The 15203-nt window shown below is 43.3% G+C and overlaps 1 protein-coding gene across 5 annotated transcripts in view; it reads left to right on the top strand.

The window, feature by feature from the left end:
* The window catches only part of LOC119956378 (myosin-9-like), a 187089-nt gene that overhangs the window by 139795 nt on the left and 32091 nt on the right, over positions 1 to 15203 (top strand). For all 5 annotated transcript variants that reach the window (XM_038783544.1, XM_038783543.1, XM_038783546.1 and 2 more), the window contains 10 exons: positions 2272 to 2403; positions 2644 to 2850; positions 3332 to 3469; positions 3617 to 3740; positions 5133 to 5304; positions 6179 to 6391; positions 9261 to 9405; positions 10810 to 11016; positions 12668 to 12772; positions 13880 to 14032. In XM_038783544.1, the coding sequence (XP_038639472.1) occupies positions 2272 to 2403; positions 2644 to 2850; positions 3332 to 3469; positions 3617 to 3740; positions 5133 to 5304; positions 6179 to 6391; positions 9261 to 9405; positions 10810 to 11016; positions 12668 to 12772; positions 13880 to 14032 (1596 nt within the window). The remainder of the gene's footprint in view (positions 1 to 2271; positions 2404 to 2643; positions 2851 to 3331; positions 3470 to 3616; positions 3741 to 5132; positions 5305 to 6178; positions 6392 to 9260; positions 9406 to 10809; positions 11017 to 12667; positions 12773 to 13879; positions 14033 to 15203) is intronic.

Raw genomic sequence — 15203 nt, 5'->3', positions numbered from 1 at the left:
GCAGTCGTGAGGGGGGGTGGGTTGGCACTGCAGAACCTGTGCAGCTATTACTGGGCAGCGAATGTGTCTATGATTCGGAAGTGGGTAATGGAGGGAGAGGGGGCACCGTGGAAACGGTTAGAAGCGGTGTCCTGTATAGACACGAGCTTGGGGGCACTGGTGGCGGCGACACTGAGGATTTGGGGACAGTGGAGACAGGATAGGGGGGAGATAGGGGCCTCAGTTTGGACCCCGATACGGAACAACCACAGGTTCGTTCCAGGTAAGATAGATGGTGGGTTCCTAAGCTGGCATAGGGCGGGATTCAAAAGGATGGGGGACTCGTTTATCGATGGGACCGTTGCCAGTCTGGGTGCTGGAGGAGAAATTTGGGTTACCCCTGGGGAATACCTTTAGGTATATGCAGGTTCGGGCGTTCGTGAAAAAGCAGGTGGGGGAATTCCCGCTGCTGCCTGCTCGGAGGATACAGGACAGGGTCTCGGGCGTGTGGGTTGGGGATGGCAAGATATCGGAAATATACCAGGAGCTGCAGGAAGCGGAGGAGACCTCGGTGGAAGAGCTGAAGGGCAAGTGGAGGAGCTGGATGAGGGCCTGTGGGCTGACACCCTGGGCAGGGTCAATTCCTCCTCATCTTGCCCAGGCTTAGCCTGATTCAGTTTAAAGTGGTGCATATGATAGGGGCGAGAATGAGTAAGTTTTTTGGAGTAGACGACAGGTGTGTGAGGTGCTCAGGGAGCCCAGAAAATCATGTCCATATGTTGTGGGCATGCCCGCCACTTACGGAATTTTGGAAGGGCTTTGCAAAGGCCATGGGCGAAATTCTCCCAAAAGGAGACAAACTGCTCCTCGCCCCCTATTCTCCCCAGGGGGGAGGGGGGGGTGCCTAGGAGCGGCGGCGCGTCAATCAGGCGCGCTGGGCCTTGATACTTGCGTCAAAGCAGCGCAGCCTGAATGATGCCGCCGGCGGTGCCTAAATGGCGTCACCCGCACATGCCCAGGTTGGCCGGCGCCAACCCGCGCATGTGCGGTTGCCATCTTCCCTTCCGGTGCCCGCAAGACATGGCGGCTTGCTCTTGCGGGGCGGCGGATGGAAAAGAGTGCGTCTTTCAGAGACGCCGACCCGACGATCGGTGGGCACCAATCGCGGGCCAGACCCCTCCTGAGCATGCCCCTGGTTCTCGATCCCCCCCCCCCCCCCACCTCCCCCACCCCCCCGGGCCCCACATGCAGCGGTCGCGCGATGTTCATGCCGGCAGCGACCAGGTGTGGTTGGCGCCGGCGTGAACCGGTTGGGTTCAGCAGGCCGCTCGGCCCATCCAGGCCGGAGAATCACCACTCGAGCGGAGCGGCGATTCTCCGAATGGCCTGTCGCGACACGCCATTTTGGGGGTGGGGGTGGGTTGGGGGGGGAGAAAGAGAGTGAGAATCGCGTGGGGGTGCCAGGGCAACGTGGCGTGATTCGCCCGGCACTCCCGCGATTCTCCCACCCGGTGTGGGGGTCGGAGAATCGCGCCCTATGTCCAAGGTCTTGGACACTCTGGTAAAACCAAGCTGAGGGATAGCGATATTTGAGGTATCAGACGATCCGGGAGTGCCTGAGTCAAAAGAGGACGGAGTTCTGGCCTTTGCCTCCTTGGTAGCCCTGAGAAGGCTCTTGTTAATGTGGAGCGATGCAATCCCCAAGCGTGGAGGCTTGGGTCAGTGACATGGCGGGGTTTCTCCGGTTGGAGAAGATAAAGTTTGCCTTGCGAGGGTCTCTATAAGGGTTCTCCAGGCGGTGGCAACCGTTCCTTGACTTTCTCGCGGAACGATAGGTGGAGGTCAGCAGCAGCAGCAACCGGGGAGGGGGTGGGGTTGTTTTTACGTTATTTGTTAGGGGCGGATGCCCCGTTCTGTTTTGTTAATTTTTAGCTGAATAGAGGGTTAAGCGTTTTTTGTTGATATGTTGCTTTGTTCTCTTTGCATTATTTTCTTTTTTTTGTAGTGTTTTGTTAAAATTATTGAGAAATTAGGAATAAAAACATTTATAAAAAAAAAAAATCCTGTGATCCACTTGGTCCTTTTTGCTGCGAGGCTGCTGGTCCTCCTTGTATAATTGCATTGGAATTATGATGGTTCTGTACTGGGCCTGAGACTGGGCTCTGTTGCGCTGTGATTTGTTACCCTGCATTGTCACCCTTTTATGCCTACGTACAAACATTTTGGATTCATTTTTTGAGAAAATATCTGGGTGGTTGTCATTTTTAACAAATGTACTATTAATGTATATAGGTAAAGCCATTGCTTCAAGTGAGTCGACAAGAGGAAGAAATGATTGCCAAGGAGGATGAATTAGTCAAAACCAAGGAGAGACAATTGCAAACCGAAAATAGATTGTCTGAGCTGGAGGAGCAACAGACCCAGGTGAATGCCTTCCCTTAATACTGTATTAATGTTTCTTATGTCCTGTAATAGTTGCATCTTCCAATCGTAAAATATGTTACTTCTGAATATTAACAGAACCAAAACTACATGCAGATTGACTGCACTCTTTTGTTACGTCACCTGGAGAGCACTGATTGATTTCACTGGAGGGAGGTGGGGGACCATTTTTGCTAGAGTTGAATTGTACCAATTGATGTCATCTTGCCAATTGCCTTGCAGTTGTTGGTTGAGAAGTCTGCTCTGCAGGAGCAGCTGCAGGCTGAGACTGAGCTCTGTGCAGAGGCTGAGGAAATGAGGGCACGACTTGCAGCCAAGAAGCAGGAACTAGAGGAGATCTTGCATGATCTGGAAGCGCGAGTGGAGGAGGAGGAAGAACGCTGTCAGCACCTAATGACAGATAAGAAGAAAATGCAACAGAACATCCAGGTAAAGTTGGTATATACTTTTGTAGAGTAAGTTTGTAGGGTTGTTAAAATTGGCGTGCTCAGTACCCTGCTCTTTCCAAGAGAGATCTGTGAGGATGTGATGTCCTATTTTGTTCACTTGATCATCTTAGAAAAGGGTGGATATTTTGGAGTGAGGGTTTGTGCAGATGATCTTGTTAGATATCAAACCACCCTATCGTATACACTCTGCATGCTCTGGGATTTGTTTAATTGATGTCCATTTAAGACTTGGATGATGTTGGGAAGCAGAGGAGAATGTACTTGTACACCTGTAGCGTTTTTATTTGGTGACAAAGGGTTTGAGTTGGCACATGGCATGCCTGGCGGGATGAATCTCTAACAGTGTTGCCTCTGTCTGTTATTCTTGCAAATGACTGGACATGAAGAAAATGTTTGAATGCCCCAGTCTAAGGGAGGGGATGAGTGATATTGATGATCCAATTTGACTTCTGTGTTTCCAGGAACTGGAGGAACAGCTGGAAGAAGAGGAGGCAACTCGACAAAGGTTGCAATTGGAAAAAGGGACTGTTGATTCGAAGCTGAAGGTTACGAGTGATGAAATTTTTCTCATGGAAGATCAGAACAATAAACTCATGAAGGTTAGCAATTGCTTTTCACATTTTTATACACAGCATATAGTTTATTCCAATTTTTGAGAAGAAGTTAAGCATTCCCAGCAATCACTTTCATCACCTCAATATGTTGTTAATATGTTGTGTATACCCTCTCTGCACATGGATCCACAGGAAAAGAAACTTATGGAGGAGAGAGTAGCAGAATTTACGACTAACCTTGCAGAAGAGGAGGAGAAGTCCAAAAGTCTTTTCAAGCTCAAGACTAAACATGAAACCATGATCACGGATCTGGAAGGTGAGGAACTGCCATCAGCAAAATATTTACCTGCATCAGAATTGTATTTTGTTGCAAGTGATTTTGAAGTCCTAGTTCAATTTTGAGAGTCATAATCATAGTTAATCTTGGGCTGCTTTCAGTCCCTTGCTTAAAATTGTATTTGAGCTCTGGTACCCTACAAGAAAGAAAGTTTCACTTGAGTTCCATCTGGAATATCAATTTTCTGTTATATGTTTCTCAGGATGTGAGTGCCACTGGTAAAGATGCCATTTATTGCCTGTCCCAGTTTGCGTTGAATTGTAGCTTGTTAGAATAATTTACTTGGGCATAAATTGAATAATTTACTTGGGGCTAGAAGTACTTCCGTACTTTTGAAAAAACTGATTTAAAATTGTTAATCCAAAAATTAAAAGTTTATTAGTCTAGGCCTCTTGCGTTACGAGTCCAGAAGCATATCTCCCACGCTATCATATGCATCAGTACTGGAGTACTGATTCTCAAATAGATGGTGCTTTGAAGATGTACCCTTTGAAGGTTTGTGTTTGGTGATGCACCTTGAACAGTTTGGGTTTGGAGATGAAACAGCCTAGTAGAATTAGTGAAAGCTTTGGTGTTTTGTTGACCATCAATTATAGGTACTGATTAGGCAGGGAAACTGTTCAGTAATCTGTCTTTCAAGTCAGTTTGCTTCAGTTTTCACACACAACTTTTCACACTTTAAATATGTTCAGGGTCTAAATCCTGGAACTCCCTCTCTAACAGTACTGTGAGTGGAAGGGAAAATGCTGGAAAATCTCAGCAGGTCTGGCAGCATCTGTAGGGAGAGAAAAGAGCTAACGTTTCGAGTCCGCTGACTCTTTGTCAAAGCGCGTGCAACGCGCTTTGTCTAGCAACGTGTCAGGATGGCTGAGTGGTTTAAGGCGCCAGACTCGAGGAGTGTGTTTCCTTGTCTCATTTAAGCCTGGTAATTTCTGGTCCTGAAGCAGTACTGAGAGTGTACCTCCAGCTCAGGGACTGCAGTGGTTCAAGAAGGCAGGTCACCACCCATCTTGAGTGCAATTAGGGATAGGCAATAAATGCTGGCCTAGTCAGTGAAGCCCACATACTGTGTTTTTTTTTTTTTAAAGTGTTTTTAGAAGTAAACTCCTCTATGGCTGCGAGTCATTCAAACTTTCCTCAAGTTGGGAATCTTGCTAGTTTTTATCTTGCGGGTTAAACAAGCTGCTCTCCCTTTTGAAGGGTAGATTTGTAGCGTAGCTTGTCGTATTGGGTTCATGCCTTCAATTTTGGTCCACAAAAAAATCACGTGTGCACTGTACCCCATTTCCATCCTGAACAGGATATCCGAATTGAGGTTTTGAGGGTAGATAAAGCAAAACAGTACATTGTAGGCCATTTGTTTTTCGACAGATCGTCTGAGGAGGGAGGAGAAGCAGCGACAGGAACTAGAGAAGAATCGCCGTAAATTGGAGGGAGACTCATCTGATTTACATGACCAGATTGCTGAACTACAGCAACAGATTGCAGAGCTCAAAGCGCAGTTGGCCAAGAAAGAGGAGGAACTTCAGGCTGCACTAGCCAGGTAAAGATTGCAATAGGAATGTGGACAGAGAAGATAGTTTTTGTTCTCTACTCAGAACCTCTACTCACAAAAGGCAAGATGTAAATTGGTAGTCAACCTTGTCCTTTGGTAACGTTGGGGGAGGGGGGGTTGGGGGTTGCAAATCACGTTCATATGTTTTAGTCCTGTCCAAAGCTGGAGGATTACTGGAAGGAGGTGTTTAGGGTAATCTCTAAAGTGGTGCCCGAAGGTGGATCCTGATGGGTTGGAGAGCAACCTTTCCACCCTGTGCCCTGGCGTGGCGGGGGGACCCGTTAGAATTCTTGACTCTTGTGAATGTTAAGTTTGAACTGAGGGGAAGGATGGAGCCGTTCTCCAATTCGTGGGCATTATTCATTATGCATTTTCAAGAACTGATTAACATCGAACATTAGTTGGGGAGGGTGGCGTAGGAGGGTTTGGGGAGGAGTGAGGGGGGGGGGGGGGGGGGGGGGGTTGTGTGTGTTAATGGTGACTATGGGTGATTCCTGATTCCTTTTTGTTATTTGTTATGTGAACATACGGGCTAATGTTTGGGGTTTGGTGGGAGGATGGGATCGCTGTTATTGTTATGGAGTTTGACATATTTGTTGTTGATTATTGTTTGTTGTTTGTGGGTGTAAATTTGGGAGAAAATGTGAAAAGGGAGAATAAAAATATATATTTTTTAAACTTGTCCTTTGGTTGCTGGAAGCCTACCTATGAAGATGCAACATATAAATAGTGTACGTTTGACTTCAGCTTCCTGCCTATTGTCCTCTGCAACTGCCAGACATTGATGCTGACCAGTCCAGAAAGCCTCTGCAATGTTACGCCCAGTTTTTTGTTCTGAACTGGTTCTTTGTATCTTCAACAGAACAGATGAAGAAGGTGCACAAAAGATTATTGCGCTGAAGAAAATCCGTGAACTGGAATCTCATATTAGTGAACTGCAGGAAGATCTGGAATCTGAGAAAGTTGCCAGAACTAAGGCTGATAAACAGAAGCGAGACCTAGGTGAGGAGTTGGAGGCTTTGAAAACAGAACTGGAAGATACACTTGACTCAACAGCTACCCAGCAGGAACTCAGGTAATAACTGGAAGTGCAATGACTCCATTTTCATGTTTCAAGATTCAACTGTAAAGTTAACTTTAAATCGCTGTCTCTGTTCATGTTATTTCTTGAGTCTCCTTCGGCAAGGCCTTCTCCATGATAAGATTGTCCAAAAGTGATTCAGATGACTCAACAGCATAGCGGCGTGAGATAAAGGGAGAGTAAAGGAATGAAGACTGCATTGTTCAATACCAAATTCGGAAGTGTCCTCAGTCAGTCATTTTTAATCAAGCTTACTGTTTCCCAGGGAGTATGTCCGTTAGTCATTTAGCAATTGATATAAAACTTTGACTCTGAAGCCCAAAAAGAGCCTGGTATATTTTGCGTATTTGGACTGGCCAGTGTTGCCACTGGTTGCAGCCTATTGAGGCTGTTCAATTTAGTTAAGAGAAAGAAAACCAGCATTTACAATAACGCCTTTCATTTCTTGATGTCAGCTCCAAATGCTTCAGGGTTGAAGTCACCTGTTAGGCATGTAAACCTGGCAGCTAATTTGTGCAGCGAGGTCCCACAGCAATGCTCCCACTAAACTGTGTGGGTGTAATTATCATAGAATTTACAGTGCAGAAGGAGGCCATTCGGCCCATCGAGTCTGCACCGGCTCTTGGAAAGAGCACCCTACCCAAGGACACCACCTCCACCCTAGCCCCATAACCCAGTAACCCCACCCAACACTAAGGACAATTTTGGACACTAAGGGCAATTTATCATGGCCAATCCACCTAACCTGCACATCTTTGGACTGTGGGAGGAAACCGGAGCACCCGGAGGAAACCCATGCACACACGGGGAGGATGTGCAGACTCTGCACAGACAGTGACCCAAGCTGGAATCGAACCTGGGACCCTGTAGCTGTGAAGCAATTGTGCTATCCACAATGCTACCGTAATCTTGCACAGCATCCTTAAAAGGTCCACACAGATCTTTTCTGTGATAAATAATGTGTGTGCAATTGTGCAAAAACAGGTTAAGTGATCTTGTACTTTAAAAAAAATACGGCTGCATGGATAAATAAATTTTAAAGAGCATTTTCCCACAGATATTAATAAACAACTAAAGCTATTTGTCTGGTTTTCATGGAGGGAGAAATATTGGCCAAGACACCAGGAACACTTGACTGCACTTCAGATAGTGCCTTGGGATCCATTATGACCATGAATTGATTGTCGTAAAAATCTATCTGGTCCACTAATATCCTTTAGGGAAGAAAAAATCTGCTGGCCTACATGTGACTCCAGATCCACAGCAATGTGGTTGGCACTTAACTACCTCTGTAATGGGCAAGCAAACCACTCAGTTGAAGGGCAATTAGGGCTGGGCAATAAATACTGGCCCAGCCAGTGACGCCCATACCCCATGAAAGAATAAACAATCTATCGTTGTCAGTTCAAGTTAACAGTTGGTGTAGCATAATTTTCCAGGAGTGAGTTCCAAACTTGTACAATCCTTTATATGAAGCGGTATTTTCCAATTTCCAGTTAGGGGCTGGTTTAGCACACTGGGCTAAACAGCTGGCTTGTAATGCTGAACAAGGCAGCAGCGCAGGTTTAATTCCCATACCGGCCTCCCCATAATTCCCATACCGGCCTCCCCGAACAGGTGCCGGAATGTGGCAACTAAGGGCTTTTTACAGTAACTTAATTGAAGCCTACTCATGACAATAAGAAATTATTATTATTATTATTACTTCACTCCTGAAAGGTCTGGCTCTAGTTTTTAGACTGTCCTCTCCATCCATCTCCCCAGCTAGTGGAAATAATTTCTCCCAATCTGTTCCACCTCATGTCTTTGAAGATTTCAAATCATCCATTAACCTTCTAAACTCCAGAAAGTACAACCCGAGTTTGCCTAATCACTCACATAGCGTATCCACTGGAGTCAAGGTATTAGCCTGGTTAACCTACACTGAACTCCAGGCTTACGTTCCTGTATTAAGGAATGTCCAGAAATGTTTGCAGTGTTGCAAAGTGTGGTCTTAACCAGGGCATTGAATAGCTGAAGCATGACTTCTTACCCCTTGTATTCTATTCCTCGAGGCATGAAGGCTGGCATTCCTTTTTGATTATTTTGCTGTACCTATTCATGACAGTTTCATGAGCTGTGTGCTTAAATCCCAAAGTCTCATTGGGCCTCCATTGTTTTTAACTTTTCACCATTTCCAAAGTGTTCTGTTCTTTTTAGGTCCAGTACAAATTACTTCGCATTTGCCTGCATTGAAATTCATTTCACTTCCTCTTAATCACTAATCAAAACTGTCTCTTTGGAATTCCATGTTTCCATATACTTGTAATACCGCCTTATATCTTTGTGTCTTTAGCAAATTTAAATGAATGGCTTTCGAACCCATCAACTAAGTCAGTTGTTTGAAGTTGAGGCCCCAACATACATCCTTAAACACCACTAATCACATTGGCCAGTTAGAGTATTTGCTTATTCTTTTCCTATTCATTTCCTTCTACTTGCGTCAGTTTCCTAATCCGATCAATTATTTGTCTTCACTTCAATGGGCTTCACAACAACTTGCAGTCTCTTTTGAGCGGCTTTATCAAATGCCAATGGCAGTCCATATAAATAACATCCAAAGACATTCTTATGTCCACTACTTTAGTCACTTCTGAAAAAAAATTCTAAGTAAGACTCTTATTCATTTGAGGTAGCTAGTGTACTAGACTGCAATACTATCTCTTTAACATTGTAGTTATCCTGGCACGATGGACCAAATGGCGGCCTCCTGCGCCAAAACAATTCTATGCAAAACAACTCGTCTGAATTTAATTTTCATTATGTGCGGCACTTGACCTTTCTTTCTATCTGCTCTCTCCTTCCTCTATTATAATCATTAAAGAGCAAAGCGTGAGCAAGAGGTGAACCAGATGAAGAGAGTCCTGGAAGATGAGGGAAAAACTCATGAACTGCAGATCCAGGAAATGAGACAAAAACATTCCCAGATTGTGGAAGATCTCACTGAGCAACTAGAACAAACAAAGCGGGTATGTTGGTTTATTTGTCGGTGAAGGAAATGGAGTTTCGAGGAGTAGGAAATGTAATATATTATTGTTCTTGTGCAATATGGGGCAAACGAGCATTAATGGCACACCATTATTCTGATCAGGAATATCCAGTGGGACATTGCCAGCTACCAATTGTGTAGTCGATTTAAGACACCTTTATACTGTTACAACCTTGTGAAGAGTTGGGAGACTCAGTAAGGGAGTAACAACACAAATGATTAAGAATGATTAATAAATATGAACTGTTCTGTTTGTATAATGTTATTCTTGCCAAAGTCCACACTGACCACAATACTGAAAATTATTCTGGTAAATTAAGCATCTAAAATTACTATCCTATTCTGAAATTAGAATAAAATGCATATATTTTGGTTTGTACAAAATAACATATTATTTGTTAATAAGTTGTATTTGACTAACGATTTGCAGTTTAGTTTTTAATTCTACTAATTACCTGATAGTAAAAATCTAAGGGAATTACTTTCTGGTTATTTATCACACGTCGTTCGCTACTGGGAGTAGACAGTATATTCGGGGCAATTTTGATATTGTGAATAGATGGGGATGTTTGAAAAACACTTATAATTCTGAAGTTCAATAATTCTGCAGGCTATTAATAGCTGTTAGTTTTTTTTTAAACCCTCCATAGTTACTGAACAGTTAAAACAATTAAAGTCTTGTAGACCGCACTGGTGATAGAAATATTGACACTGAAGACTTATTCACATAGGTTTGTAAAGGTCCTTCCCTTTTTGCAGATCTCAGTAATAGAATTATGTGGAATAAGAATTATAAAAACGGGGACCCTCCCATTCCATTCATCATCTCAAGTCTTCCAGCACATCTTTTTGTTCCCTTTTCTTTTTGAATGCATCTTAGCTGTTTGCCTGAACCACTCCCTCTTGTAGCAAGCTAGGAAATTTCTACTTTTATTGGTTTAATTAGTAACTATTTTGTATTGCATTCTTCCGCAAGTGGGAGTAATGTCTACACGTCTACCGATTTCATAAGTTTTAAAGACCTTTAACAAGTCTCCAGTAAATGCTTCAAGCTATTCAGTCTTAGTTCTGATACCTTCCTTGTAAATAGCTTTTGCACCTTCTCTGATGCTTCAATTATGCTCTTCATAGAATAGCGACAAGAACTGCAGCCTGATAGATGAAAAATAGATGATGAAGGATTTAACTTGCTATGATGTAGGTAGGTAATGTGAGTGATAATAGTCGATAGATATATATATATATATCACATTGTTGAAAATCTAAAGGCTGACCCTATTAATATTTGTCTGCACATAAGAGGAAATGGGTGTTGTAACTTTGGACCTTGCTGCGATCTTAAGTTCTGACGAACCTAAACTGACTAAACTTGTTCTCTCTGCAGTTCAAAGTTGGAGTGGAGAAGACCAAGCAAGCCCTGGAGAATGAACGCAACGAGATTAGCGCCGAGGTAAAACGTCTGATGCAGGGTAAGGCTGAATCTGAGCACAAGCGGAAGAAGGTGGAGTCCCAATTGCAGGAGCTGCAGGTTAAAAACACAGATGGAGATCGGGCCCGAGCTGAGCTCATTGAGAAAGTCAGCAAGCTTCAGGTAAATGCACAAGCTAGCTGTTGCTACCTTGGTGAAATTAGATCAATATATCCTGGAAATATAATTAACCATTTGGTTTGGGTGAGAGGACCAATAGTAGAATAAAACTGTTGTGTAGTTTAATTTCTGATATACATTTTATATATTAATTTATGTATCTATACATTGGAATACCATCCAAGTGTATGTATAATCAATATTTGAAAATCCCCAATATTTTCTATCTCTACATATGCACCATCCCGTAAACTAGACCCAGAATCTGCCAACACCACTTCAGAGTTGGTTAAGAAAAGCAGTGTGAGATAGTGTGCCAGCTTTTTTTGTATGTAGCTCCAGGTTTTCTGGTTCATGCATGGATGAGATCAGAACACAATTTATAGACTAGCAGGAATTGACAGTTCCATGGATCAGTGTGTTGACTGCAGTTGTGTGGTTTTGATCTGCTTTATCAGATTTTTTTGAAGCAGTCCATTGAAATGGTGTAGGGTACTTAGTATGTTGTTAGCCTGTGGAATTGTCCTTCCCCCAGAAAGCAGTAAAGGCTGAGTCATCGAATTAATTGAAGGTTGAGTTAGATTTTTGATGGACTCGAGGCCAGGGTTATGTGAGGCAGCCAAGGAAGCTCCCTTTCAGTAAACTTATTCTAGCTTGCCTGAGTGCCTACTGCTGTATGAACCCAGACAATGACTCTGTTGGTAGGTAGTTTCAGATTGGAGGGACAGTTGAGATAGCAGTGAGTGGGCGACAGTTTTGACTGATTTTCTGCACTCAGGATTTCTCATAGAATTTACAGTGCAGAAGGAGGCCATTCAGCCCATCGAGTCTGCACCGGCTCTTGGAAAGAGCACCCTACCCAAAGTCAACACCGCCACCCTAGTCCCATAACCCAGTAACCCCACCCAACACTAAGGGCAATTTTGGACACTAAGGGCAATTTATCCAGGGCCAATCCACCTAACCTGCACATCTTTGGACTGTGGGAGGAAACCGGAGCACCCGGAGGAAACCCACGCACACACTGGGAGGATGTGCAGACTCCGCACAGACAGTGACCCAAGCCGGAATCGAACCTGGGACCCTGGAGCTGTGAAGCGGTTGTGCTATCCACAATGCTACTGTGCTGCCCACGGTAGAAGATAGTTGAGTAGCTGAGTGCTCAGACCTTTTAACATGGCCAAGCTTGTGATCCATAATCGATAGGTCATGGGATCCATGGGGCTCCCTGGGTTCACTCTATGTGATGTACGTACCCAATGAGTCATCCAGAAATGCTGTCGAAAAAGGTCTCTAAAGATGCAAGTTGTCAGTTGGTTTTGAAATGGTGTCATTCAGCTTGCTTGTCTTCAAAGTCAAAGTTTCAAAAAACTGATCCAAGTTGCTATTGAATGTGCTTCACAACTAGGTGACAGATGCTGCTTTCTGCCTCAGTTGCCTCTATGTTGAGTTACCTTACCCAATGTTTTTTTTGTTTTGAGTTTGGGGGACATAAAAATCTAGGAGCAACCAAACCACCCATCGGTGTGGAATCTAAAGAACGGTCTAGGTGTCCTTGTTCCATGATTGAGATTTATTATTTGTTCATAGCTCTAACTTGCTGTCAAATGGACGACCTAGCTTATGGTTACTGAAATATTTGCTTTCTGTTCAGAGTGAATTTGACAACGTTAATGGCCTCATGAATCAAGCAGAAAGCAAGACCATTAAACTTGCTAAGGACCACAGCACCCTAGAATCCCAGCTACAGGACACACAGGTATGTGAGAGGAAGAAATGGTCTAAATGATTTGGTGAAAGGCCCTTTATTCTACAAACCGAGTAAAGAGGTGTTTTTTTTTTAAATAAGAGCTCCACTACCTAAATAGACCTATAATCCATGATAAATTGGATAGTATATTGTTTATAGATATTCTTTCATTTGTTTCTTGTTGAGACAACCTGAAAATCACAAGTCATCGAGAATTCAATTCAAAGCTACCAGAATGCTAATGACTAACCAAAGCATAAACTTCTGTCTGGTATTTAAACCATTCTTAAAAACTAATTTGAAGTCTAATGTCAAAAAGCGGATCTGTATGGAAAATGGATAATACTAGAAGTGCAGCTCTAATTATTTTCTAAATATTGTATTATAAAGATAGCCGCAGCTGGGGGACAAAGATTGTAGGGAGTGTAATAAAGGTAGGACAGATTTCTCCTCAGCTGGCCAACTTCACTAAGAAATTTAGATCCATGTAAATTGAACCAGGAACTGAGCCTGGGGGTCATTTGGGGGAGAAGAAAGGATGCATGCTATTTATAACGGGTAAAACGGTCGTTTGACTAGAAGTCACGATTGGAATGGTGCAGAATTGGGTGGGAATATAGACCCATTTGGTTTAAGGAGAAGCTGTATAGAAACCTTTGTGGTAAACTACTGAATTTAACTTAATGGATAGCCTGATTTCAAATTTTGTGACTAAATGACAGAAAACCCTGTGGATTGCTTCTTGGCCTTTTGGCTAAGATGAGCGCATGGTCAGGCGTAATACCTGGATCTGGTATGTCTCTCTTGTGGAGACCATGAATTGGATTCAATTTGAATTGGCTTTTGGAGCAGGCAAAGAGCTGGTTCGCCCCTGTCCACATTCTGAGCTCTGGCTTTGTAACGCTGATAAAGTAATGGATAAATAAAATAAAACCCTGTGGAAATGAAATCTAATGGTGGTTTAGAAGTGATACCTGGGTGTCTTATGGATTCCATGTAGGCAATGGCTTACCTTGGAATGTGTATTTTCTGTAGTATGACTTACTAATCCACATCCTTGTTTTGTTTTTCCCCATTCACCCATGATGTGTTGCTATTGTCTCATGCCCTGTGCAGGAGCTGCTTCAAGAAGAGACTCGACAGAAGTTGGGTTTCAGTACCAAGCTGAGACATATGGAAGATGAGAACAGTCGCCTCATTGAGCAGTTGGAAGAGGAGGAGGAAGGAAAAAAGAACTTGGAGAAACAGATTTCCAACATCCAGGCTCAGGTATAATATCTCCAAACTATAAATTTAAAGTACCCAATTCTTTTTTTTTTTCCCAATTAAGGGACAATTTAGCATACCCAATCCACCTACTGCACATCTTTGGGTTGTAGTGGTGAGACCCACTCAGACACGGAGAGAATGTGCAAGCCCCACACGGACAGGGGGCCAGGATAGGCACCGGGTCCTCGGTGCCGTGAGGCAGCATTGCTAAACACTGTGCCACCATGCCGCCCATCTCCAAACACTTCTACACTTCTGTGCTATTTTACTTATGCATAGGCTTCGGTCCTCTCCAAGCATCTATTCCCCGTGAATATTAGCAGCCTCATGGTTATCAAGGCTGGGATCATTGTGGCACATCATTATAATGCATTCTCTTAGAGGCATCAAATTTCATCTATCATTACAAATGCGATTACTTTAACAGTCCTACACTCCAATTAATGTGATGCTACAAATTGTGTAATTGTTACTCCATCCAAGACCCCAATGTGGAGTAGGCAATTGGCCTAAATAGACTACAATCCGATGCATATATTTCACTAGACTGCTCAAACACTAGATCTTGTCAGTGCAGTTGTGTACCTCTCTTTTGATAGTGACAATACTATAGTGCATAGCTAAAATTAAATTGGAAAATGTTTAATCAATGTGATAAAAATGATGTTTTGCAGGATACTAAATGTTTTTAAGATTACAGCAAGTATAGTTACCAAAATCCATGCATTGCTGAAAAGAGACATATCAAAACTTTCTTGTGTTCATTAAGACATTTTGCAAGAATACAGTATATGGGGAAAAACAACAATTTATACCCAATGAGAAGAGAATGTTAATTGGTAGAGGCATTGTCATGGAGAATGCGCCAGTTGATGGTGACTGGCAGATAACTGCCAAACATTATAAAATTTAACCTGGGCAGCTTGACCCGGTTTGCTCAAGGCATTGCTCTGGGCCCTGAGGAATGAGTCAACCAATGGCTGTCACTTAGTTTGTTTTGCTGAAACAGGTGCAATGTGTGTACATGTTCTTTCTGTCTACAAAGAACAGGGCCCTGTGTGTTAACATATGTAGCTTCCAGTACATGCAAATGCACCATACTGTGAGCCCGACTGACCATCTTAAGTTGGTTGTCAGTGTCTTATTGTGAATCCCATCTTTGATCTTTTGG

This window comes from Scyliorhinus canicula, chromosome 23 (assembly GCF_902713615.1).
Source record: "Scyliorhinus canicula chromosome 23, sScyCan1.1, whole genome shotgun sequence".
Classification (NCBI taxonomy): Eukaryota; Metazoa; Chordata; class Chondrichthyes; order Carcharhiniformes; family Scyliorhinidae; genus Scyliorhinus; species Scyliorhinus canicula.
The sequence above is the reverse complement of the archived record's forward strand: the minus strand, read 5'-3'. Positions and strand labels throughout refer to the sequence as shown.